Source organism: Megascapheus bottae, chromosome 2, assembly GCF_031878675.1.
Source record: "Megascapheus bottae isolate mThoBot1 chromosome 2, mThoBot2.hap1, whole genome shotgun sequence".
Lineage (NCBI taxonomy): Eukaryota > Metazoa > Chordata > Mammalia > Rodentia > Geomyidae > Megascapheus > Megascapheus bottae.
The window spans coordinates 18356589-18383985 of record NC_143510.1 but is presented as its reverse complement, the minus strand read 5'-3'; the positions used below and the strand labels follow the sequence as shown (position 1 = coordinate 18383985).

Here is a 27397-nt window from a genome sequence, read left to right as displayed (position 1 = left end):
AATGACTATGAGAGCTGTTATCTTTTTAAGAAACCCCTGCATGAATTCTGGGCTTTTCAACAAAGAAACCTAACCAATATAATAACCCCAAATTAAGGAATATTTCACTTCTGAATAAAATAAGTCTAGCTGCTTTAACTCTGAACTCTTTCCTACTATAATAATTTACTATATTTCCAAGACTAATATTTTCATTTTACCTTTTTTTTTTGTTGGTTGTGGGTCTTGAAATCTGGGCCTGGGCCCTGTCCCTGGGCTCTTCAGCTCAAGGCTATCACCCTACCTCTGGAGCCACAGTGCCACTTCTGGTTTTCTAGTGGTTAATTGAAGGTAAAAGTCTCCTGAACTTTAGTGCCTGGGCTGGCTTTGGACCGAAGTCCTCAGATCTCAGCCTCCTGAGTAGCTAGGATTACAGGTGTAAGCCACCATGCCCAGCTTTAATTTCACCTTTTAAAAAAGTCTAAAATGTATACACCTAAAATACTATGGACACAGTGACCAAGATATTTGGTGTTTTTTTGTTGTTTTTTTTTTGCCAGTCCGGGGCTTGAGCTTAGGGCCTGAGCACTGTCCTTGGACTTTCTCAAGGCTAGAGCTCTGCCACTTGAGCCTCAGCACCACTTCCGGCTTTTTTTTCTATGTATGTGGTACCGAGGAATCGAACCCAGGTTTTTGGGAATGCTATGCAAGCACTCAACCACTAGGCCAAACTCTCGGCCCAACATACTTTTTTTTTTTTTTTTTTGCCTGTCCTGGGCTTGAGCTCAGGGCCTGAGCACTGCCCGTGGGCTTTCTCAAGGCTAGAGTTCTACCGCTTGAGCCACAGCACCACTTCTGTCTTTTTCTATGTATGTGGTACCGAGGAATCGAACCTGGGTCTTCATGCATGCTAGGCAAGCACTCTTACCACTAGGCCAAACACCTGGCTCACTTCATTGTTTTTAATTAAGCTTTTTTTTTTCTTGTTGGGACTTATTCCCAACAAGATTCTTGTTGGGGTTTCTTTCAGTGGGCACAGTGGGCATCTATGAGCCTACTTGAAAGATAGGTTAGCTAGGCATAGAATTTTAGTTTCTCAGTTATGTCCTCTCAATTCAGATAATTCCTGCCATTTTCAATTACCTATTATTATTGATGAATTGGCTGACAAGATGACTGTCATTCATTACTTTTACAGTAATCTGACTTTCCTCTGCTGCAGCTTTTTTTTTTTTAACATTTTCTTATTGCATTTGATATTCTGTAATTTCACTGTTATTTGTAGTCCCACTTTAAAAATTTCATTACTATTCAGACTTAATTTTCTTTCTTTGACACAATCAACTTATGTTTCTTCTTGAAAACTAATTATGAGCATTTATCTGTATGTTCTATTTCTGTATTATACTGAATGTTCTGATGGTACTATCTAGGGCTCTGAACTTCACTTTGCTGCTTTTAGTAGTCCATAAGAGTTTTCTGCTTATTTCAGGCTCTTCAGCAAAAATCACTTTTATTAGACAGAAATTTCTAGCTCAAAACCCCTTTGTAGTTGTCATTTCCAACAGATAACTGCTCTCTCTGGCTTTGGAGGACTTCATACGTTCAAGCTCTGTCATTGATTAATCATCAGTGAAATTATTTGATTAATTCTGGACATGCTTAGCTTCTTTTCCCAACATAAAGAGGTTGATGAAAAGCTTACATGAGGTAAAGCATACCAAGTACCAATTAAGTGACCAACATGTAACATTTGGTGTTGCTGCCTAGTTCACAGGTCACATCTAAATATGTGTTTCATTTCAGACATAAATTCTGAATAGGGGCTATCATCCCTTTTCTGAATTGGCAATAATGAATGGCTGGGCATAGGTACATGGGTCTATACCAAGCAATCAGTCATTGCTGGAGACTTATTAGGAATACTAGCTGCTTTATGATTGCTGAGTACTTAATGTGTGACCAAAGCTTCAGGCAGTAGTACGAGAGAATAAAATAGTGCAAAAGGTGGGAGAAAGAGATGACAGTCTTTAAGTACCTGGGCCCCACCAGCTTCTACAATGTGAGATTCCTTCAGTATCTGAGTATTTTATAATAAACAAGAACAATCTCACAACAATTAAAATACTACCAGAAATTGAACATAAATCTTCTTTTACTTCATTGCTCAATGATATATTTTTATTTCCAATTATTCAGAAGCTATTACTGTCTTGCCAGCTGTAGAAATGTAGTTGGTTTTGATGCTAATATTAAATTTGAAGAGTCCTTCAGCTTTCTCATAGCCTTTCATATCATTATCTTGTTGGGTAGTGTGAGATGTGTAGGCCAGGTTATGGTCATTTTTTTATTTTTTTAAACAAATGGTGAAACTGAGATCCAGATGGTGTTCAAGGTGAAAACCCAGCTAGGTCTAAAGCATCCTCTATCAAGAGAGCTCATAGTCTATTATAACACAGAGACTGCATACTCTAAAACAATACATTATTGTTCAACTGAAAATTTTGGAGAGCCCTGCAAAGTTTTATTAGCTCAGTGGCATATCGACCATAATTTAAATTCAAACATTTAAAACCATGTTGCTTTTTTCCTAATCAAGTTCCTGTTGTGCTTTTAAATTCTAGAACTTTAACCCAGAGGACAGATTACTGGGGGTGGGTGTGGTTGTGGATGTGTACCAATTCTGGGCTCAACAACTGCAGGCTTGAACAGCATGCTTATGAATGAGGGTCAATTCTTACACCCCTTCAGTTGGCCAGTAATCACAAAGTATTCTAGTAAGATGAACACAACAACTTTGTTTGGGAGAACTTATGCTTTCACAATATTAACTCATTCACCTTCACTGAATTGCTTGAGAGGTTGGGTGACAATGGAGACAGGAGTTAAATACTGGAGACAAAGCAAAGCAAAGTAAAGCGAAAGCCATCTGACTACCTTTTTAACCACACAAGGACAGATAATCGAGGTTAGGAGAATTCCTCCATTTTAAGTAGCCTTTATGAGGAAGAATTAAATTTAGGTAAGAAATTGTTTCAGCAGAATCATGACAAATAACACAGGACCAGAATACTTGTTACCCAGCAGAGTTTTTGAGCTTATATTTGCATATTTTCATGGAAACAAAGATGTTTTTATTTTTTGCTTTAAGGCCAGCATGATAATAAAGCGGACAGTCCTAGAACAGATTCCTGTTTCTCTAGACTGCCATTAGGCTCAGATCGATCCTCTAAATAAAGTCTGTCCCAAGAGACACAAGTGAATGTAGGGAAAGGGGGAGTTTTAAAAACCAAGCCTGACGTCATACATTTGTGTCCTAACCATCTGTACCTTTTATTAACCAGGGGCTGGAGCCGCCCGGGCGAACAGACACAGGCACACAACAAATCTTCTCCCACACAAGCCTGGAATGGTAACAGTGCGCGCGGCTGCCTAAGAAAGAAAAGCCGTTTCAGAGCTGTTGGGGCGGCGTGGGGGTGTGTGGCAGGGTAAAGGAGTCGCTTCTCCTCCTCCATCCCAAGATGCTATTTATTGGAAATTTTGCACGTCTCTCTCTCTCTCTCTCTTTTTTAAATTGATTCTTCTCAAGGGGGAGGCAAAAATCCTTCTGATGCAAAAGAAGAAAGGGGAAAAAAAAACAACCAACACCAAAAACACAAACACAAAACAATCCTCAAGACCGGCAGGAATGAGAACCGCGAGCCGCTCAAACAGCCTGGGACTGGGGACGGCGGGCAGTCAAAGGCTCCGGCAGCTACAACCTGTGTGGCTGCAAAGACGACGCCCTTCCGTGCCGCGTGCCGTCGCCGTCAGCCCAAGCCGTGCCCAGGACCAGGCAGCACCCCACTCGCCTCGCTCATTCCTCCTTCCCAACCACATGGTGCATTCTTGCTCTTCCACAAGCGGGTCCGCTTCACCCTTCTCCCCAGCCGCTCCCGGGAAAGCAGCACTCTCCGGGTCACCCCTTCCGGTCCCTCACCCGGCCTCTTCAACACCCCCTGCTTTAGGGGAGCGCCCGCACTCTGGCTCCACGTGGGAATCCTGGCTCCAGGCCTCCCCCCTCCGCGCGCCCCCCCCTCTCTCTTTTTCCTCCCCCCTTCTCACAGCGTTCGGGGTCCTGCACCCTCCAGCCTCGGGCTCCGCCCACCGTGCCCGGGGCGCGCGCCCAGCTGAGACACCTGGCTGCCCCTCCCCCGGCCCGTTCCCCGCCTGGCGCGTGCGCGCCGCCGCTTGGCGCCCACCCCTCTGGGCTTCCTCCTCCCGCCCCGCCCGCCGCGGGGGGGGGGGCGGCGAGGGCGCGCGCGAGCGAGGCGGCGTAGCCAATGGGCGTTCGGCTTACTCTGGCCTCTCCTCCGCGCGGCCGCCAATCACTGCGGGCGGTGGTGGTAATATTGTGGAGTGGAGTTTGGATGCCGCCGCTCCGCGGGCTGGAGCGGCGCGGCGGCGGTAGCGGCGGTGGTGGCTGCCGGGGTATTTTGGGAAGGGGCGTGAGGCGAAGGAGGCGGCGGCAGCGGCGGCGGGGGCAACGCGAGGAAGCAGTTGAGGAAAAAAGAAAGGAAGAAAGAGGGCGGGGAGTCCTCCGTGGAGGAGGCGGGACCGGCCAGGCTCCGCACCTCTCGGCGGCGGGCGGCCGGGGAGGCGGTGCCGCCCCCTGCCCGCGTTGTCTTCAGCGAAGCCGGCCGCCGACCCGCCGGCCCTTGATAGCGGCCGAAGCTATTGGGGCAGGCACGGTGGGCCGGGTGGCGGCAGAGGCGACCGCCATGGCGTTCCTCAAACTCCGCGACCAGGTAGGTGAGGGGCGGCAGGGAGGGATCACGTCGCCGGGGGTGGGGTGGGGGGGAGGAAGGGCGGGCGGACTGGCCGAGTGGGCCCCTCGGCTCGGCCGGGTGGCTCTGCCGGGAGCGGCTGGGGCTGGGGCTGGCGCCGGCGCGTGACGCGGAGGTCTAGTGACCACGGAGCCCCTCGTGTCAGAGCCGCCCGGGCCCTGGAAAGCCCACGTGCCGCCAGGGGGCTTGCGGCCGCGGCCAGAGGGGCGGGTTCGGCGCAGGTCGCCTCCTGGCGGGCGCGCGGCCGGCCGGGCGCCTTCTCTTTCCTGCCAGGTGAGGCCGGGGCCTAACAGGTGGCTTTCCGCCGCAGGGCGGGAGCCGCGCTGGGAGCCCTGACCCGGGGTCACGACCTTGTGCTGGGGTTTGCTTTGCGGAATCGTTCGCGGCAGTCTCCCTCTCTTCCCTTTCCCTCCTTCCCTCCCCCCCTCTCCTTTTCTCTCCTCTTTCTCCCTCCCTCCCCCGTCTCTACCTACTCCTCTCTCCCCTTCTCCTTCCCCTCCCCTTCTTTCTCTCCTTCTTTCTCCCCTTTTCTCTCCCGGAACCAACAAACAAAAACTGGCAGATTGCTTCTTGGAACTAGTTGTTACTCTGTGGTGCAAGTTTCCAGACTTGTTTGCTTTTTGACATTTTGTACACCATCTTGGTTACTTTTCTTGCCGTAGGAAGACTACCTGAAGTGCCCCCCCCAAAAAAAATAAATAAAAAAGACTTTGACATGCTGGAATTGGAAAGAATACTTTGGGTCTAGAAATGAAATCGCTACTAAGTCAGAATGACTGGTATGCCTAAAAACGTTGGAAGAAGAGTACTTATGCTTTCAGGCAATGCACACACTTCCAGAAATTTTGTATCTCTTCTTTAAGGTTTGAGAAATGAACGTGATCTTTACCGAGTCGCGGAAACTTTAGTGCTGAATGCTTATTTTTGTCATTTGTTTTTCTGAACAGAAGATACTGAACAGATTTGAAAGGAAAGTAACTTGCATACATTGAGAAACTATTCCGAAAGTGAGTACCCCTTTTACAAAGACAATGGGGAAAAACTTTAGATGCAATTTTTATATTATCTCTTTTCAAATATCAGACTTTAAATTCAGTCTACTTGATATGAATTTGCATTTCATAGAGAATATTAATGTTTAGGCTGATAAGCCTACCTTATGTATTATTTGGTAACCGGAAAGAGCTTACATTAATATCAAGGTTTTGAAAAAAAAAGAAAAAAAACCTTTTTTTGTTTTGTGTATACTTTCTATCTTAAATTACTTGTGAAACTTCACTAGCTTAATAGCCACTAACCACCTATGGAAACTTTAATTAAAATGAAATATACTCAGTCTTGCTAGCCATATTTGAAGTGCTCAGTACAGGTAGCTGTTAGTTACTGTATTGAACAGAACAGATAAGAGAACACTTAACAAAATTCTAGCAGACATCGCTGTTAATAATAGTTTAAGCATAAATCGTATGTGGTTATTGTACAATTAGCAGCATGGAGCCCAAGATCTAGGTTTTGGTACTAATCTGGGAGTACTTTGTGTTTCCATTTTTGTTTCTAGTCCTATGCCTAACAAAAAAAAGTTATTTTGTGACTTAGATCATTGTGTGAGTTAAGAATTTGTTAAAACTTTGTGAAAATACCTTGTTTTATATTTACTGTCAGGTTTACTGTCAAGTTTAAGGGGAAGCAGAATTATTTTAGCTGGAAATAAAATCTAGTTGCTCCTTTGACTTGGAGTACTTAGGAATTGGAATTATGAAGCAGTTGTGATCCTCCTTTACTCTCAGTAACCATTAATAATAGTGATAATGATTTTTAGAATGTCACCTGTACTCATGAGAATATTTGGTCAAGTTAATGAGGTGGCATGGCTGGGGGAAAACATTGAAATGGATCTCCATATTACTTATGGTTCCTTTAGTTTCTCATTTCAGAGACTTGAGATGAGTTGGTTTTGCCTAGTTTAAAGAGAATTGCTGTTTTTTTTAAAAATCTTATATGCTCATAGTAGCTAGTAGAAGTGATGATGAAATGGAATGCAAATATTCTTAACTTTTCCCATCTGCAGGAAAAGCAATGCAGCTAGATGAATTACAATTTATTTGGAGGAAAGGATGAGAAGATGTGGCTAAGTATCCAGAATTTAAAAGCGGCAGGTATTTGATATAGCTTCTAACTCAAAAGCCTTATATACCCTTGAAATAGGAAGTTGTTTAATTTGTTTTCTGGCGTTGCCAAAATACAGTTTTATGCATACAATCCTCGAGTGAATAAAGATTGACTTTGTGTGTTTAAGGCATTAGCAGGGTCCTCAGTGGTTTAAATTTAAAATCAGTGTGTAAATGAAGCAATTTATTCTCATCCAGTCTATCTGAATAGGATGTCATTCTCTCATTATGTGCCAACACATAATTATGAGGATAATAATTACTGTATTACTTTCTGTGAGGTGAAACTATTTTTAATTGTAAGTACAATGAAAATAATTTGTTTTCTGTTAATAAAAGTAGACCTAAAAATTTTCTCCCTGAATTACTTTAGGTTTGTTTATACAGCACAAATCTTTAAGAATTGTACATTTTTTTCAACAAGTATCACAGTGGTGATTTTCTTTATATTTGCTAGTAAAAATTATTTTTATTAACTATATTTGAGTTGTCAGTAGTATCCTCTTTAAAGAGAGAGAAAGAGAAAGAAAGAAAGAAAGAGGCCCATTAAGATTATAGATCACAAACTTCATGTTTGCAAAGCTACTGACAACCAACACTAGGCTTCAGTGATTAGGAAGCAATGAGAGTGGAGCAGAGTAAAGTCATAGGATCAGGTGTGTTATTTAGTTGCAGCTCAGCTCTAACCAGTGTTGATATGCCCCACATCATCTCCATTTTTTCTTTTAAGGCAGAAATCCAGGTTGTTGCCAGGTGCAGGTGGTTCATTGCTATAATCCTAGATACTTTGGAGGCTAAGATCTGGTGGTTGCTGTTTAAATCCACCTGGCAGGAAAGTACAGGAGACTCTTACCTCCAAATATCCACAAAATGCTGAAAGTGGCACTATCAACTTTGGAGGCTAAGATCTGGTGGTTGCTGTTTAAATCCACCTGGCAGGAAAATACAGGAGACTCTTACCTCCAAATATCCACAAAATGCTGAAAGTGGCACTATCAAGTGGTAAAGTGCTAGCAAAAGCTCAAGGATGGTGTCCAGGCCCTGCGTCCTACAAAATCTATTGGCAAGTTGGTAACAACCAGTGACAATGCCGAAATTTTAAAGGACTAGTAAGTAATTAGCTTTTAACTGCTAAATTTGATCAGTTGGAAAAAAAACTAGAGCATAAGATTTCTTAATGAATTTTTTCTTCAGAAGATAAAATAACCAATATAGACAAACTGTGTTTAAATGCATGTGTGTACCTGCACACACATGTTTATGTGCACCTGGGGATTGAATCTAGCACTTCATTCGTGTTAAGCACACAGTCTTATGCTGAGATGCACACTCATCCTGGTAATAAATGTTAGAATTTAAGCTAAAATAACTTTTTTTTTTTTAAAAAAAAGTACAATTCACTGGTTTTTTAAATGTGTGCAAATAGCAAATTACTCCTACTTCTAGGACCTTTCTGTCATTCCAGGAAGAAACTATTGCTCATTTGCAGTCACTTTCAGTTTTCCCTTTTCCATGTTCTATGGCAGCCACTAATCTACTTTTCTTGATTGTGGTGGTTCTGGGATTTGAACTCAGTGCCTGGATACTGTCTCTGAGCCTCTTTGTGCTCAAGCCTATCGCTCTACCATTTGAGTCAGAGCACCTCTTCCGGCTTCTATGTAGTTTATTGGAGATAAGTCTCCTGGACTTTTCTGCCCAGGTTGGCTTTGAATAGCAATCCTTAGATCTCAGCCTACTGAATAGCTGGGATTACAGGCATGAGCCACTGGCTCCCATACCTAATCTACTTTTTAATATATGAATTTTCCTATTCTGGGTATTTCATATAAATAGGATCATATGACATTTAGCCTTTCGTTTTAGCATAACCATTAGTATATCCGTATTGTATCAAAAATCTATTAGTCATAAACTTAATTATTTTTGGTGCTGGATATTAGATCCAGAGTCCAATCTCGACAAGTGTTCTGTCACTTCCCAGCTGTAGTCATCACTTCTGATTTATGTTTAAAAGTTATTTAAAAAAATTGTTCAGCCTATGACTATAGACATGTTTTAATTCATAAATTAATATGTTTCTATGACATACAAACCCATAGCCTAATTTTGATTAAGTTCTAAATACTAAGTCCCAGTGATTGTAAATAGAGATTCCCTCCTTGAACACTTGTTTGTTAAAACTTGTCATTTAAAAAATGATGTAAAAATCAACGTTAATAAATTCTTTAATAAAAAATTTGTTCAGGCTGGTTACACAAATGGTTCACATTTCTGATCTTAGGAGGCAGTGATCATGAGAATCAAGGCCAACACGGGCAAAAAGATAGCAAGAATACATGTCAACAAAGATGAATGTACTAGGTGGTATATGTCTGTAGTCCATGATACTAGGGAGGCATATGTATGAGGATTGCTGTCCATAGCTAGCCTGGGCAAAAATTGAGGAATCTAGAGAAGATCATAGGTAGCTTATTCCTGTAATTGTAGCTACTCGGGAGGCTGAGGTCTGAGGATTAAGGTTTGAAATCAGCTTGAGACGCATCACCGGTTAACCACCAAAAAGCTGAAAATGAAGCTCTGTCTCAAGGATTAGAGCTCTAGCCTTGAGCAGAAATGTTCAGAAATGTTCCAACCCCTGAGTTCAAGCCCTAGAACCAGCAAAAAACAAATAAAATTTAAAAGTTGAGGTACTAGGAAAAAAATAAAGCAAAAAAACCTGAGGGCATGTCTCATGCAGTATAGTGCTTCTCTAGTAAGTATGAGTATTGCCAGAAACCTACAGGCTCATGCATATAATCCTAGTAGTTCAGGAGACTGAATCCTCAATCAAACGATTAAGGTTTGAAGCTAACTTGGCAGAAAAGTCTGAGAGAAATTTCATCTGCAAAATAACCAGCGTAAAGTTGCCAACTGAATAAGCATGTTTAAGCCTCTGGCCCTGAGTTCAAACCCTTCATATTGGCAGAAAAAAAAGTCTATAAGATTTACTGAAACATAACATCAATATGTAAATGTTAAAAAATAATGATTAAATATATGTACATACCCTTTAATGTTAGATGTCTGCAAAAACATGGTTTCTACCTATTAAAAGGACCAGAAAAACCCTTCCACATTCTTTATTCCATTTCATTTCCACTTACAGCCTTTATATGTATAATCTGGGGTAGAAATACTATCAAATACCAAAAGACAGCTTTTATATTTAAGTTTGTTTTCATTTGTATACGGTTTCCTTGAAAGCTTTTCCCCATTTAAAAATATTTTTGAAAAGTAATCATATACATTGCATGTTTATGGGGTGTGTCTTATTTCAATACATTATATAGTGTACAAAAGTTAGGTCAGACTGGCTGTTATATCCATCACTTATTTCATGTTGTCTAAGGAACATTGAAAAGGTCTACTATTGTTTATAGAAATACACAGTTAAATATTTTACCTGGCTCTGGAAAAATGCATGCAAGTAATTGTTGTCAACTATAGTTACCCCAGTATATGTAGAAGTTATTCTGTCCAGCTATACCCCTGGACCTATTAGCAGTTCTCTGTTTACCCTACCTCTGGAAGCCTCTAGGAGCGACAGTTCTGCTCTACACTTGTATTTCTTAAGCTTTTGCATACACGTGAGAACCTGCAATAGTTATATTTTATTTGGATTATTTTTGTATAAGTCATCTTTGTTTGCCCTGCTGAAGTTAATGGTGATTAGGGTGAGGGTCTTCAGCTCAAGGCTAGCACTCTAACACTTGAGCCACAGCACCACTTGTGGATTTTTGGTGGTTAGTTGGCAATAAGAGATTATGGATTTTCCTTCCTGGGAAACCTCGATCCTCAGATTGCAGCCTCCTGAGTAGCTAGGATTATAGGTGCAAGCCACTGGTACCAGGTTAGGGTGAGGGTCTTTGAATAGTGCAAAGTTTTCACTTGATCTACCTACTAAGAGAAGGGCATTGTTTGATCAAGATAACCCTTGAGAAATCTTATGATTAAAGCTACAGAATATACAAATATTGAACATTAATGTTTTTATCTAATAGTCCAATGTAAGGTTTCCCACTGCTTTCTGCTGAAGACCGCAAGATACAAAGAGTAGTTTACCATCACAAGGATAGCATTAGTTAGAATACAATGTGAGGTACTTCTTTGCAGAAGTTGAAGGAAAACTCATTGCATGAAAATATAACTAATGTAAGTGCTTTCTATGTTTCTTGACCTCTGGATACCTTGTATAATACAAATTAAAATTTGGTGAGTTAATTAATAGATGGAGATCACATATTTCAGAATTGGAAATGGATCTGATTATAGGTACAGAAAGTCCTTGTACAAGGGGGAGGCATTTTAGGTTCACTAGATTATCTCAGTGTTAACAACAATTGTGTTAACAATTGTGTTAGAAAGAAAAAGGGAAGCCAAGAAAGGATGTTAAGATAATGAGGACTTAGACCTGATTGGTGTGTAAGTGGGCAGGAGGGGGGCACTAGATTCGCTAAATTAACTGTGACCACTTAATTAAGTATGTGGAATATTAGTTGAGAATTTAAGGATATCAAGTTATGGTTGGGTTTTCTTAAAGTCAGAGATTTCAGTAAGAATCTTTGAGAAGATTTCAGACTTCATTAGATCCTTGGAAGGGTCTGTGTGTTGTAAATTGAAGTTACAACTTTTGGAAGGATAGCTACAGAAGGGCAAGAACATTTAAGACCAGTGAGGTAGCTGCTACAACAATTCAGAAAATATATAACATTTTTGTATAAGTACAACATCAAATACTAAGCAGAAATGGGATATTTTTACACGCAGTATACATTTTATATTCACTTCGTTAGTATAAATTTGTTGTATAGGAGGAGTTTTATTGGCATTTCCATACATTGTATCCTTATCAGACCCACCCCAATCTACTCCTCTTTTAAAAAGTTTTATTTTCCTGTTTTCATGTATGCACTCAGTATATTTTTAGTAGTATGTAGTATTTGGATGAAATAATGGGTTTATTGTGACATTTTATTTCACACATGCATTTAACATACTACAATCACATTGACCCACCCATTACCCTTTCCTACTCCCATTCCCAAGGACCCCTTTCAAATCCTCCCTCCTTTTGTGTCTTTCATTTTGAAAGCTGGATGCCACATGTACTATTTCAAGTCTGGTCTATTTGTTTAACATGATCCTCACCATTCTGCTGATGACATTTCCTCCTCCTTTATAGCCAAGTAGTTAACATTCATTTTGTATACATACCACTTTTTCTTTATCCAGTTATCTGTTGTTGGGCATATGGACCTATTGTATAAATCGACTGTTGTGGTTAGTTCTTATGTATGTGTATACTATATGTTCCATTTCATTCAAGTATATTGCTAGAAATGGTTTAACTGGATCAACATTACTATTTTTAGGTGTTGTTTTGTTTTGCTACTGGTCCTAGGGGTTGAACTCAAAACCTGGTCGCAGTCTCTGAGCTTTTTTTCTTCAAGGCTAGTGCTCTAACATTTGAGACAGAGTCCATTTCTGACTTTTTGGTGGCTAATTGGACATAAGAGTCTCAAGAAGTTTCTGCCTGGTCTAGCTTCTCTCTTCAAGTCCTCAGATCTCAATTTCCTGGGTAGCTAGGATTACAGTTGTGACTTACTGGCTCTAGTTTTAGTTTTTCAAAGAACTTCCATATTGATTTTCCATAGTGGTTAAACTAACATACATTCCCACCAAGAGTACATAAAGAATTTCCTTTTTGCTACATCCTCACCAGCATTATGTGTGTTTGTACTGGGACTAAGGGCAGGACCTAGAACTCTACTACTTGATCCATGCTTCTAGTCCAGCTTTTTTTACTGTTTAATTGGAGGTAAGATTCTCATAGACTTTGTGGATTTGAACTCAGATCTTCAGATCTCAGAGTCTTCTGAGTACCTAGGATTACAGGTGTAGTGCCTGGCCTTTAGTACTTCTCAAAAGAATTAACTGTTCAGTTTATTTTGTCATTATTAATTGAATTACTTTCATATTTAATTTTTAAAATTCTTTAAATATTTTAATCCTTGTCAGATTAATAACTGGCAAACATTTTTTCTCATTTTTAGTCTGTCTTCATGTTATTCATTTCTTTGGCTGTAGAGAAACTTTTATTTGATGCATTCCCATCTTCAGCTCTTACTATTTCCTGAGCTACTAGTCAGAAAATCACTTACTATAGCTAAATCTTGAAGTGTTTTCTTTATTGATAATCAGATGGTGGTAGTTGCATGGGTATTATTTCTGGGTCCTTTCTTTTTCTTTGTTTTTTTTGGCCAGTTTTGGGGATTGAACTCAGGGCCTGAGCACTGTCCTTGGGCTTTGTTAAGGCTAGAGCTCTTAACACTTCAGCCACAGCGCCACTTCCAGTTTTTTTCTATGATTGTGGTACCAAGGAATCGAAACCGGGGGTCTTCCTACATACTAGACAAGCACTCTACCACTAAGACGAAACTCCAGGCCTCACCTGTATTCTTTTTCATGGGTCTGTGTCTACTTTTGTGTTGGTATCATTCAGTTTTTCTTATTATGATTCTGTAGTATAATTTGAATCGGGTATAGTGATACCACCAGTGTTGCTCTTTTTGCTCAGGATTGCTCTGGAAGTTCAGGGTCTTATTGTAGTTCCATATGAATTTGAGGATTGTCCTAATTCTAAGAAGAATATTAAACTTTTGATGGGGATTACATTGAATCTATAGGTGGCTTTCAATAATATGATCATTTTCACAGTACTCTGCTGATTCATAAATGTGTGAGGTATTTCTAATATTTTAGGCAGTTTCTTCGTTCAGTGTCATAATTTTTGTTGTAGAGGTTTTTCATCCCCTTACTTATAAATGCATTTGTTTAGTATATAGCCTTGGGTATTGTATATAGCCTGTATTAAGCTATATACAATAAGCTTAGATTATTAAGCTTAGATAAGATCTTTCTATTTCTAGTTTTAATAGAGCATGTATTATGAAGGGATGTTAAATTTTGTTAAATGCCTTTTTTGCATCTTATTAAGATGGTCATGTGTATTTTTTTCTAGTATTTGTTTAATTTGGTTTACAAGTGAGGATTTTTGTGTCTTTGTTCATCAAGGAACTTGGTCTAGTTTTGTTTTGTTTTGGGGGGTGGTTGCTAGCACTAGGTTTGATCTCAGGAGGGCTAGCTCAGCTTTTAGCTTATTACTTGCAGCCATACTCCAATCTGACATCTTGCTGGTTAATCAGAGATAGACTCTGAATTTCCTGCCAATTGAGATACTTTGCTACTTTCTGAGTGGCTAGGATTATAAGGAGTGGGCCACTGGCATCAGGCTTAGTTTCTTTTCTGTTATGTCTTTATCCAGTTTTGGTATCAGTAATATTGTTTGCGTAGAATGAGTATCCTTCCCTTTTGATTTGATGGACTACTATGGTAAACATTGCTATTAGTTTTTTAAAGGTCTAGTAGAATTTGATAATGAAGGGGCTAGGGGCGTGGCATAATGGTAGAGTGCTTCCCTAGCATGCATGAAGCCCGGGCTCAGTTCCACAGTACCGCATACAGTGCCCAGGCCTTGATTTCAAGCCCCAGGATTGCCGCCCCCCCCCAAAAAAAAATTGATAATGAAACCATCCAGTTCTGAACATTTCTTGTTGGGAGACTTCATTACTGCTTCAATATTATTGCTAGTTGATATATTTTGTTGTTTGTATCCTTTTGGTTCAGTTTGATGTGTCTAGAAATGCATTTCTTCTGGATTTTCCAATTTTTTTTAATGCTTTAAGAATATTCTCTACTCTTAGATTTCCGTGGTATCCTTTGTAACATCCTTCTTCTCTAATTAATTTGAGTTTTTCTCTAGTTAGGCTAAGATTTTGCTAATCTTGTTTCTCTAATCAAAGAAACACATTGGATTTTTTTTTTTTTTGGGTGGTATTATGACTTGAACTCAGGGTCCTCCTCTTATTAGTTAGATGTTTACAGAGTCATATCCCCAGCCATTTTCTTTTGGTTTGTTTGTTTGTTTTGCTTTAGTTTCTTTGTAGATAGGGTCTTTTTTGCCTGGGGCTGGCCTGGATGGCAATCTTACTGCTTATGATCTTGTACATGCCTGGCTTGTTTATGGAGATAGGTGATCTCTTTAACATTTTTTGCCTAAGCTGACTGCTCTTCCTTGTATCTCTACCTCCTGGGCAGCTGGGATTATAGCTGTGAGCCGCTGTGCTAGCCTGCAATGTTCTTTTATATTGTTTCTTTACTCTCCATTTATTTCACACTGGTAGTTCCTCTTGCTAATTTTGGATTTGGCAAGTTTTTAAGATCTTGAGCTGCATCACCAAATTATTTGGGAGCTTTCTGATTTTTTTTTAAAAGATGTAGGCATTTACATTTTATCAGACCACAGTGGAGTCAGACTAATTCTAAACAATGCAGTCAAAATCAAAAAACATTCAATCACTTGGAAACTGAACAACACACTTCTGAATAACTCCTGGGTAACAGATCAGATCAGAAATGAAATTAAAAACTTCCTTTAATGTAATGACAATCAAGAAATATCACAGAGGAACTTATGGGACACAGCAAAGGCAGTTTTAAGAGGCAAATTTATTGTACTAAGAGCCCATATTAAAAGACAGAAGAGCATGTAAATAACCTAAAAAAAAACTGAAACACCTAGAGGAGCAAGAAAAAGTTAACTCTAAAACAACTAGAAGGACAGAAATAACAAAAATAAAATCAGAAGTATCGGAGATTGAAATAAGATCTACTATACAAAAAATTGATAAATCAAAATGTTGGTTCTTTGAAAGAGTCAACAAAATAGACAAACCCCTGGCAAGATTAATCAAAAAAAGGAAAGGGGAGACTCAAACAAGATTAGAGACCCCACAGGAACAATTAAACTGATTCCCAAGAAATTCAGTCCATAATAAATAGGTACTACCAGGACCTATATTCAAAGAAACAAGAAAATCTAGTAGAAATGGAGGATTTCTTAAATAAATATAGGCTACCCACACTGAACAACGATGAGGTAAACAAATTGAACAAACCAATCTCTTACAACGAAATTGTGGAAGCAATCAGGGAAATGCCAACCAAAAAGAACCCAAGTCCAGAAGGATTCACTGCGGAATTCTGCAAGACGATTAAAGATGAAATAACACCTGTACTCTTGAAACTCTTCCTAGAAATAGAAATTGAAGGAGCAATACCAAACTCATTTTATGAAGCTAATATTACTCTCATCCCCAAACCAGGGAAAGACCCAACAAAAAAAGAAAACTACAGACCTACCTCTCTAATGAACACAGATGCAAAAACTCCTCAATAAAATATTGGCCAACAGAATCCAGAAACAAATAAAAAAAATCATACACTATGATCAAGTAAGCTTCATCCCACAGATGCAAGGCTGGTTTAACATTCGCAAATCAATCAATGTAATACATCACATCAATAGAGCTAAAGATAAGAATCATGATAATTTCTCTGGATGCGGAGAAGGCACTTGACAAAATACAACATCCATTCATGTTGAAAGCAATAGAAAAAAATAGGAATAAGAGGTACATTCCTCAAAATAGTGAAAGCCATATATGAAAAACCTACAGCCAGTGTTATACTAAATGGTGAAAGACTGGAACCATTCACCTTAAAATCAGGAACTAGACAGGGATGCCCACTCTCTCCATTTCTCTTCAATATAGTGCTGGAACCCTTAGCCAGAGCAACAAGGCAAGAAAAGGACATCAAAGGGATCCACATAGGGAAAGAAGTAATTAAACTATCCCTATTCACAGATGACATGATCCTCTACTTGAGTGACCCAACAAACTCCACTCCCAAACTTATAGAATTAATAAACTACTTTAGCAAAGTGGCAGGATACAAAATTAACCTTCAGAAGCAGTAGCCTTCTTGTACACCAACAATACACAAACAGAAGGCCAAATCAAGAAAATGATCCCATTTGCAATAGCCCCCAAGAGAATAAAATACTTAGGAATATACTTAACCAAAGAAGTAAAGGAATTATTCAATGAAAACCTAACGAAAGAAATTAAAGAGGACACTAGGAAATGGAAAGACATCCCATGCTCATGGCTAGGGAGAACCAACATAGTGAAAATGGCTATACTGCCAAAATTGATATACAAATTCAATGCAATCTCCATCAAAATCCCAAAGACATTCTTTACGGAAATAGAAGATATAATCCAAAGATTCATATTCAACAAGAAAAGACCTAGAATAGCCAAAACAATTCTAGGCAAAAAGAGCAATGCTAGTGTATTACAATACCAGACTTCAAACTCTACTATAGAGCCATAATAACAAAAACTGCTTGGTATTGGCACAAAAACAGACCAGAAAATCAGTGGAACAGAATAGAAGACCCAGAAATAGAACCACATACCTATAGTCAACTTGTATTTGACAAAGGAGCCAAAGATGTACAGTGGAACAAACACAGCCTATTCAATTATTGGTGCTGGCAAAACTGGGCAGGCAGCCACATGCAGAAAACTAAAAATTGACCCTAGCCTTTCGCCATGCACAAGCATTAACTCAAAGTGGACCAAAGACCTCAATGTCAGACCGGAAACTGTGAAACTGCTACATGATAAAGTAGGAGAGACACGGGAACTCGTAGGCATAGGCAAAAGATTCCTGAACAGAATCCCAGGGTCACAACAGATTGGAGAGAGACTTGATAAATGGGACTACCTAAAAATAAAAAGTTTCTGTACAGATAAAAACATAGTTGCAAAAGTAGAGAAACAGCCAACCAACTGGGAAAAGATATTCACCAACAATACATTTGACAAATGCTTAATATCCAATATCTACAGGGAACTCAAACTAATCCCCCCAAAACCCAATAAACCATTCACTAAATGGGCAAGGGAACTAAAGAGAGACTTATCAGAAGAAGAGATTAAAATGGCAGAAAAGCATATGAGAAAATGTTCATCATCCATGGTCATAAAGGAAATGCAAATAAAAACAACTCTTAAGATACCACCTTACCCCAACAAGAATGGCCAAGATTTTGAACTCAATGACAGTTGCTGGCGGGGTTGTGGAGAAAAAGGAACCCTACTACACTGCTGGTGGGAATGCAGACTAGTTCAGCCACTCTGGAAAGCAGTGTGTAGGTTTCTTAAAGAACTGAAAATAGACCTTCCCTATGATCCAGCCATACCACTTCTGGGCATCTATCCTAAACATCATGACCCAAGATATTACAAGGACACCTGCTCAGCTGTGTTCATCTCTGCACTATTCACAATAGCCAGGCGATGGAAACAATGCAGATGCCCTACTGCAGATGAATGGATACAGAAAATGTGGTATATATACACAATGAAATTCTACATAGCCAACAGACAAGATAAAATAATGGCATTCACAGGGAAATGGATGAACCTAGAGGGAATCATGTTGAGTGAGACAAGTCAAGACCTAAGGAACAAAAGGCGCATGGTATCCCTAATATGTGGCTATTAAATTCAAAGAGTACAAGAGTGAGGACTCAATAACTGCATACCCAAAGCTATGGACATGGTAATGGAAATCAACATTAATAAATTCGTAAATAAATAAGTAAATAAATAAACCTCTTGTTTCCAAAAGAAACAAAAGATGTGGGCATTTATAGCCATTAATTTTCCTCTTAAATATAAAACACATAGAAATTAAATGCTACACTTTAGAAAGAAAAGTGTTCATTAAAGAAACCAAGGGGAAATTGTAAAACTCTTAGAATCAAATGACAATGAAAACACAACAGAAGGTGCAGAATACAGTAAAGGCAGTGTTGCCTCTAGCAGTTCATTCTTTATGGCCGAAGAATATAATTCTATTGTTTCTATTTGCTATTTTTTCTTTATTTATTCATTGGTTGATGTGGGTATTCCATAGTTTGCTTACTCTGACTATTGATGTTATAAATAGGAAATGTAGATATTTCTATTGTACAGTGACATTTCCTTGATTATATGCTTTGAGTGAGTTATATAGTAGTTCTGTTCGTTATGTGGTGAGTAATAACATGAGTTTGAACTCTGCCTTAGAGATTTTGAGGATGACATTCTCTCATTTGGGCCACTTTGCTGACCCTTTTGCCTGGGTTATTTTTTGAGATAGGGTCAGCCTTGACTGTAGTCTTCCTGTGTGCTTTCTTGAATTGGTGAGAATGACAGAAGCATGCCACCATGCCCAACTGTTGTTCAGAATGGGATCTCATTTTCCCCCCCCTGGGATAGCCTCAAATCTCCAATCTCTGCCTCCCAAATTGTTAGGATTACAAGGTACAGCCATTATACCAAGGCTGGTTTAAGTTTTTGGTGGAACCTCTGTACTACTGTTTCCTGGAATAGTTTCAAAGCTTTAAGTCTCTTATTAAGATCTACAATCCATCTTTTAATTGATTTTTTTTGTATAGGGTAAGAGATAATCTACTTTTAGTGTTCTACATGGTATCCAGTTTTGCTAACGTTTTCATAGTAGCTGCATTAATTTACACACTCTTACAGACATTGTATGAGGATTCATTTATTCTCACTACATTTACAAACATTCTCAATACCTTTTTTTGTGTGTTTATCATTACAACTGGAATGAGACAGCTCATTGTTAATTTTCCTTTGTGGATAATGATGTTTAATATCCATGGGTTATTAGCCATTTGTATGATTGTTTAATTCATTTGCCTATTAATTGTATTAGTTTATTTTGCCAGTTCTTAGCCTTTCTCAAGGCTAGTGCTATACTACTTGAGCCACTTCTGGCTTTTTCTGTGTGCCACTGTGTAGGTGGTACTGAGGAATCTAAACCATGGCTTTGTGCATGCTAGGCAAGTACTCTACCATTAGGCTATGCTTCCAACCCCTTGTTTTTTATATTTTGTAGTTATTTATGTAATGGATACTCTATCCAACTGATGATGTGCAAAACTTTCTTAATTTAATACAGTCCTGTTGGTTGATTCTTAGTTGCAGAGCTATTGGAGTCCTTATTCAAAAAGTGGTTACTTAGACCGATGGAGGGTTTTTTTGTTTTGTTTTGGCCAGTCCTGGGCTTGAGCTCAGGGCCTGAGCACTGACCTTGTGTTTTCTCAAAGCTAGAACTCTACCACTTGAGCCACAGCACCATTTCTGGCTTTTTTCTATGTAAGTGGCACCGAGGAATTGAACCCAGGGCTTTATGCATGCTAGGGAAGCACTAGGTCAAACTTCTGGTCCCAAGGGATTGAGTTTTAATCTTCTACAAGTGGGTATCTAGTTTTTCCAACACCATTTCTTTTAAAGTCTAGTTTTTTTTTTTCCAATATATGTTTTTGGTACCTTTGTCAAAAAAAATAAAAATAGCACCATTTCTGAGACCTGGGTCCTCGTGCATGCTAGGCAAGCACTCTACCACTAGGCTAAAGTCCCGGCCCCTGCTTTTGGTTATGTACCTATTTTCATAATATTGTTCTGATCCATGAACATAGGAGAGGTCTTTCCATCTTTGTGTGTGTGTGGTAAAAAGGAGGACATGACCTTTCCTTTTTTCAAAATAAAATTATCATAAAGTGACTTACAGAGGGTTCCAGTTACATAAGTCAGGTTCCATCTTCTATTATTGCTTTAATTTCTTTTTTCAGTTTTTTAACTTTTTATTGTAGAAGTTTTTTACCTCCTTAGTTTTTTTCTGAAGCATTCTTTTTTTTTTTTGAGGCTTTTATTGATTTTTCTTTATATTACTAGAAAAGCTATTTGTATCTGTAAGCTGATTTTGTGTCATGCTACTATGCTAAAGTGTTTATTAAATACAATAATATTCTTGTGGAATCTTAGGATCATGCTTGTTAAGGAGGATAATTTTCCCCCTCCTGTTTATATGTTACTTTCTCTTGTCTGATTGCTCGCTAAGTTAGAACTCAAATAGGAGTGCAAAGAGAAACAGCCTTGTTTCTTGTTCCTAGTTTTAGAGTAAATGATTTCAGTTTTGCTCCACTAAATATAAGTACAGCTATAGTCTTTATAATGTTGAGGTAAAGTGTTTCCCTAGTTTCTTTGGGCATTTATTATGATGGGTTTTTTTTCCTTCCCTCTACTGGGATTTGAATTCAGGGCTTTCCACTTGCTAGACAGGCTTTCTGTGGATTGAACAATTGCTCCAGCCCCTTTTTGCTGGGATTTTTTTTTAATTTTGAGTTTTTAGTTTAGGTATTGCTTTTTGCCTGGGCCAACCTGAATCACGATTTTCCTGTGTTTCCCTTGGGATGATACAGACTCGCTCTACCACATTCAGTGTTTACTTTGAGCCATGATCTTCCTTATCTCAGCCTCCCAATTAGCTAGTACAAATATGCACTACTGTACCTGGCTTTTAGGGTTTATTTTGTTTTGTTTTAAAATAACTCTTGCTTATGCCCAGCTTAAACCATGTTCTTCCTGCTGCTTGTGTAGCTGAGATGACAGGAATTCACCACCACACCTGTGCTCATCTTTTCATTGGTTGGTTGAGATGGTACAAGGTGGGTGTGGGGTAGACCTGAGGAATCTTGTAAATATTTATTGTGAATTTATTGAATACTTTTGAATTTTCAGAGAAGTCATGTTGTCTTGCTTTGTCATATTTCTGTGTGTCATATTGCTGTGTGTCATATTTCTGTGTGTCTGTATGCATTTGTACATCTGCTTGGGTATCTTCACCAGTTTTATCGGAAGGTTTTCCTGATGATTCACTTCTTTTGTGTGCTCAATCTCAGTTGTGCTCAGAAAGAATCAAAGAAACTGATACTAGAAGGGGTAGCAATGTTTGTGAAGTAATGCACCTTCTATCTGGCGAATATAATGTAATCTTTCTATTAATTACAATAAAAATATATTAAAGTAAAAAAACTGGATACTAGTAACAAAACCAAAACAAACCAGACAGAAACCAGTTAAAGACAACTGTTATGTCTCCACTAACCCTAGAAAAGAACAAAAGCAATGTAGAATGAATTATGAAGTTAAAAATCAATAAAGGTAAAAATAATAAAAAATAGAATAAAAATGTGGTGGGGAAAAATAAAAAGAAGCTTAAAAAGAGACCTTGCCTGGTGTGGTGGCTTATGCCTGTAATCCTAACTACTCAGGAGGCTGAGATCTGAGGATCAAGGTTCAAAACCAGCCTGGGCACAAAAGGACCTGAGACTCTTATCTCCATTTAATCTCTGGAAAATGGGAAGTGGGGCTTGGCTCAAGGGTAAGGCGGTAGCCTTAAGCTGAAGAGCTCAGGGACAATTTCTAGACCCAGGGGTAGGTTGGTAGCCTTGGGCTGAAGAGCTCAGGGACAGCCCTCAAGCTGAGTTCAAGGCCTATGAGCCTCCAGCCCCCCCCCCCCCAAAAAAAAGAGACCTGGTGCCAGTGACTTAAACCTGTAGTCCAAGCTCCTACTAATGGGGTTGAGATCTGAGCATTGAGGTTCGAAGCCAACTCAGGCAGGAAAATCTTTGCAACTCTTACCTCCAATTGAATCAGCAAAAAAGCTGAAAGTGAAGCTGTTGTAGAGTGCTAGTGTCGAGCACAAATGCTTAGGGACAGCACCCAGGCCCTAAGTTCAAGCCCCAGAACTAGCACCAAAAAGAAAAATATGTGAAAAATAGAGAATAACATGAAATTTAAAAACTCAACTAGGATAAAAAAACGAATTAGAAAATAAAAATACATGAATAATATATTTATGGGAAGTAGAAATTGAAGAATTGTGGTTTGGTTTGAGTTTAGTACAGGGACAAAGTTAAGGAGACCCTCATCTAAACTAAGTCAGGTGCTGTGGTTCATTGTTCCATCTACTTGGAAGATTGTAGTAGGAGTGAAATCTGAGGTCCAGCCAAGGGCAAAAATGAGAGCCCCCTATCTGAAAAATAACATAAACCCAAAAGGTTAGGCAGATGAGCTCAAATGAAAGAAAGATCAGGGCCCTGAGCTTAAACTCCAGGCCCTGATTTCAAACCCCAATACTGACAAAAGGAAAGGAAAAAAAAGGAAGAAAGCTGCTGTTCAGGTCCTCTAATGTTGGAAATGTACTAGTTCTGGGATTACAGTTTGTGACTACTGTAACTATTCTGTTCCTTACTATTTCTCTGAATAGGTGGAAGGGTATGTTGTGACAAGCCTGCACTCAAGAAACTTCCCTTTTCTTACTTCCCAATAAGAATGAGCTTTGTGATTTGTAGTCTAGGCAGTTTTCTATTAGCTCCAGAGAGGCTTCCAGGGGTGGCAAAAGTGTTGAGGAAATAGCACTGGGTTTTCCACTAGCGTGGGGGGATTCAAGTAACTGGACTATTTGTGAGCAGGTCTTAGCACTTTTAGTCTGTGCCCAGCAGGAAATCACCCTATGAGGGAGGAAGCTATGGAAATTGAAGGACCTGGACTCAGAGCTCTTGAGTTCTGCCTGGCATGTGCTAGGGAAGGGGGCTCCAGAGGCTAAACAGTCCTCAGGCCATGGTTGAAACACTCAGAACTCCACAGTAATCCTTAAGTGATACAATGAGTTCCTTGCTACTAGGCAGGGCTCTATAGCTTCCAGTCACCACTGTTTAAAAGTCTTGGCCATCCACATCCTTACTTCTTCCTCCTCAGTTGCCTCTCCTGGCTGTCATTTACATAGATATTGTGGCAAGGTGTCTTTGTGTCCTTACGTTCCCTGACATATTTTTAGGTTCCCTAAGAGCTCAGTCTGGAACAGTGGGCCCCTGTCAAGAGAGTGCCTTATAACACTGATAAATAAGGGCAGCAATGAAATGGATTTCTTCCACATAAGAGTTACTGTCACACCAAATCCTCATGCTCAGCTTAAAGCTTGTGAGAACTGTAGGTCTCTTCTGCTGTTAGGACTCTTTGTAGGTTGTCACCAGGGTTGCCTAGGCTCACCTTGTGCTTGGGTTTCCAACCCAGGGAGAGCCTGGATTGAAGTTGTTTCCTGTTTTACTCTGCCTTGCTTCTCTGTTCTTCATGTTTATTAGCTGTCCTGAGCCCTTTCTTCATTCTTGATACTTTTTCTCTCCTCTGATTGGAACTTCACTTTTGTTACCTTCTCATTCATACATTCATAGAGAAGAGCTTCTAACCCAGCTTGAATGTGTCCTGAAGGATTCCTCTTACTTTTGCAAATGAGTTTTTCTTAGTCATACAATAATTAATTTTTGTTACACAGTCTCACTAGGGAAAATAATTAAACATTAGTTATAGTGGCAACCAAAAAGGGCAGATAGATAATCCAAGTATTAGATTTGCTTTGCTTGTTTTTCAGCATTTTGTATTTTTTAGCATAAAGTACAATTTATATTTAATTGATACATTCTACTTGTGCTGAAATAATAGGATGCTTGTGGAAAATGTATGCTTGGAGAAATTATTCAGGTTTAAGCTTTTTATTCTGGACAATGTGTCTGATACAGTTTGCATCAAAGATTTAGTGAAATCACCATTTCTTCATACATGCAATTTTAAAATTTAATTAATTGTGCCAGTACTGGAGATTGAACTTTGAGGCTTGAACTGATCACTTGAGCCACACCTCCAGTTTCTACAATTTTTTTGGAGTGGTGTACGCATTGAACCGGGAGCCTTGTGCATGTACAATGCTGTGTTACTAGTTGCCATGCCCCAAGTCATTAAACCTATATTTTCACTTGGTACTGGAATATTGTGCACAAATACAAAGTTGAAATGATTGAAGCTTTCAGATACTTTAGCTTTAATTTCCACTAACAAACCTCCACCTTGATTCTAATTGTATAGCCATGTCTCAGATTGTATAGGTTCATTGTTCCACAGTGCTCCAATGAAGAGTACAACCAAAGTCATGTGAAGATTTTGGTTTTCCAGCACATATTAAAAGTTATGTTTGTACTACAGTCTATTTAAAGCGTGTAATATCATTATAATGGAGAGGTACATACTGAAATCATGTTTTTTTGCTTACAAGCACTCTCCCAGTAGGCCAACCCCCTCCCCCCTTTTTTTTTAAATCAGCTGGTCCTGTGGCTTGAATTTAGGGCCTAGATATTATCTTTGGCTTTTGTGCTCAAGGCTAGTCCTCTACCACTTGAGTCAGGGTTCTACTTGTAACTTTTTCTGATGGTTAATTGGATGTAAATCTCACAGACTTTCTTAAACCAGCTGGCTTCAAACACAGTTCTCAGATCTCAGCCTTCAGAGTAGGTAGGATTACAGGGAACCACCAATGACTGGTGAAATTTAAAAAATACTTTGTCTAAATGATGTTAATGATCCTTTGTGTATCGCGAGCACTTCTCGTCCAGCAAGAAAACGCACGACACACAGGTTACAGCTAAAGCAGGATCCTTTCTTCTTCTCTCTCTTCTTCTTCTTCTCTCTCTCTGAGGCTTCTCCTCCCCCTTCCTCCTCTCCTGAGGCTATATACAGGCAGTGGGCCAATCAACTCATGCCAGCTCACCCAGGCCCTCCAATCACGGCTTCACACGCTCCAGTCATGCACCCTTCATGCATCCAGCCACGCAGAGACCAGGCTTCCACTAACAATGGCAGCACTCCCCAAAATGGATGCCGGCCTTCATCCGGTCATGCGGCGGATATCCTTGAGTCATGCAGCCACCAGCACCGCAGGCGGCCCCACAGTGAAAGGGGGACGCGCGCCTCCAGGTCCCGCCACCGCGCGGGAGGGGCCGGGCTCCCCACAGCTCCCCCTCTTTTATTTTATTGAAGCAAGGGACCGTGCCTGTCTTAGGTGGAGGAGTCAGGACATATCCTTACCCGTCATTGAAATGCTGCAAGGCTCAAGTTGCAGTTTCTGTCTTAGGTTGGTATATGCCTACCCCTGTCCTTACCTGTCTTTGACTACCGGTCCAGCATGCTGAGCCAGATCTGAGGGGAGTCTCCAGAGGATAGTGCCGCAAAAGCCTGTCTGATGATAGTATTTTGTCGGGCCATGTTGTTACACATCACACAGATCACTCGCAGCATCACTACCAATCCAAGGATTACCAAGTATACCAGAGCCGCAAAACCTGCCCACTCTTTTACAAGGCTAAAAGCATTAGAAACCCAGGATAACATAGCTGGCATGGACAAAACTTCTACTCTACTGGAATTAACAGCCATTATTTCCAAACGTAACTGTTCAGTCAAATTTTCAAATTGAATAGTCCAAGTGCCACGTAGCATTTGTCCCAATAATTTTGATAAATTAGCGGCACGTGTCCAATTCTGATATTGAATGGGGGTGATGCATAACCCTGGCATGGTGGAAATGCATCCAACTCCAGCGGTTTCCTGCAAAATGTCCAATTGTTCTTGAAGTAGATCAACCCGTTGAGTCACAGTCATCAGTAATAGCTGTGGGAATCGACACAGCCAATGAAACCACAGCAGCAGCGGCAGCAGTTGCAGCAAGAACATCAAAATCTCTTCTTTCTCTAAGAACCACCGATAAGTCTTTATCAGTCACCAATGCTGGAATCAGAATGGACGTGGGAAGCCGCATCAGCACCGCACTATCGTGGACACTGCCATTCCAGCAGGTGCTAAGCAGGCAGGTTTGCTGTGAACAATTTAGATGCTCTCCTGAAAAATTAAACAACAAAAACAGAAAACCAAACACAAACAGGAGTAGATTTAAACTCCACCGATTTACTACAGTTAATACGCACACCTCCCTCCTTTTGAGGAGGCATTGGTGGAAAACACAAAAGGATACACTCTGGAACTATTTGTCAACGGAATCGGGAGCGGGAATGTCTTCAGCATGGTCCACATTACTCTCTGCTTCTCCCCTGCAATCATCACTGCCATGAGCATCATGACTGGGAAGGGCTTCCAAATCTTCATGGTCTCCTTTTATTGGCTCCGGCACCGCCCTTGTTAATCTTTCTGGTATCCAAATTGGGCACTGTCTGTCAATATTTAATGTTGTTTCCCGGGTTTCGGCACCAGATATCGCGCGCACTTCTCGTCCAGCAAGAAAGAACACACGACACACAGGTTACAGCTAAAGCAGGATCCTTTATTCTTCTCTTCTTCTTCTTCTTCTCTCTCTCTGAGGCCTCTCCTCCCCCTTCCTCCTCTCCTGAGGCTATATACAGGCAGTGGGCCAATCAACTCATGCCAGCTCACCCAGGCCCTCCAATCACGGCTTCACACGCTCCAGTCATGCACCCTTCATGCATCCAGCCACGCAGAGACCAGGATGCCGGCCTTCATCCGGTCATGCGGCGGATATCCCTGAGTCATGCAGCCACCAGCACCACAGGCGGCCCCACAGTGAAAGGGGGACGCCCGCCTCCAGGTCCCGCCACCGCGCGGGAGGGGCCGGGCTCCCCACAATGTGGTGCTAAATTTTCTCAAGATCATACTGCCACAGATCTACAATGTTTAGAAGGCACAGTAAAATGAG

The 27397-nt window shown here is 40.2% G+C and overlaps 1 protein-coding gene across 5 annotated transcripts in view; it reads left to right on the top strand.

Moving 5' to 3' along the window:
- Window positions 1-4574: 4574 nt before the first annotated feature.
- The window catches only part of Ankrd28 (ankyrin repeat domain 28), a 141354-nt gene continuing 118531 nt past the window's right edge, over window positions 4575-27397 (top strand). For 2 of the 5 annotated variants that reach the window (XR_016533215.1, XM_090321755.1), the window contains exon 1: window positions 4575-4766. Coding sequence is in view for 1 of the 5 variants with exons in the window: in XM_090321755.1 (XP_090177881.1) it covers window positions 4740-4766 (27 nt within the window). In the remaining 4 variants the exon portion in view is untranslated. Of the gene's footprint in view, window positions 4767-5752; window positions 5813-6873; window positions 6962-27397 lie in introns of all 5 variants that reach the window. The other 3 variants (XM_090321777.1, XM_090321801.1, XM_090321784.1) reach the window with 3 other exon arrangements.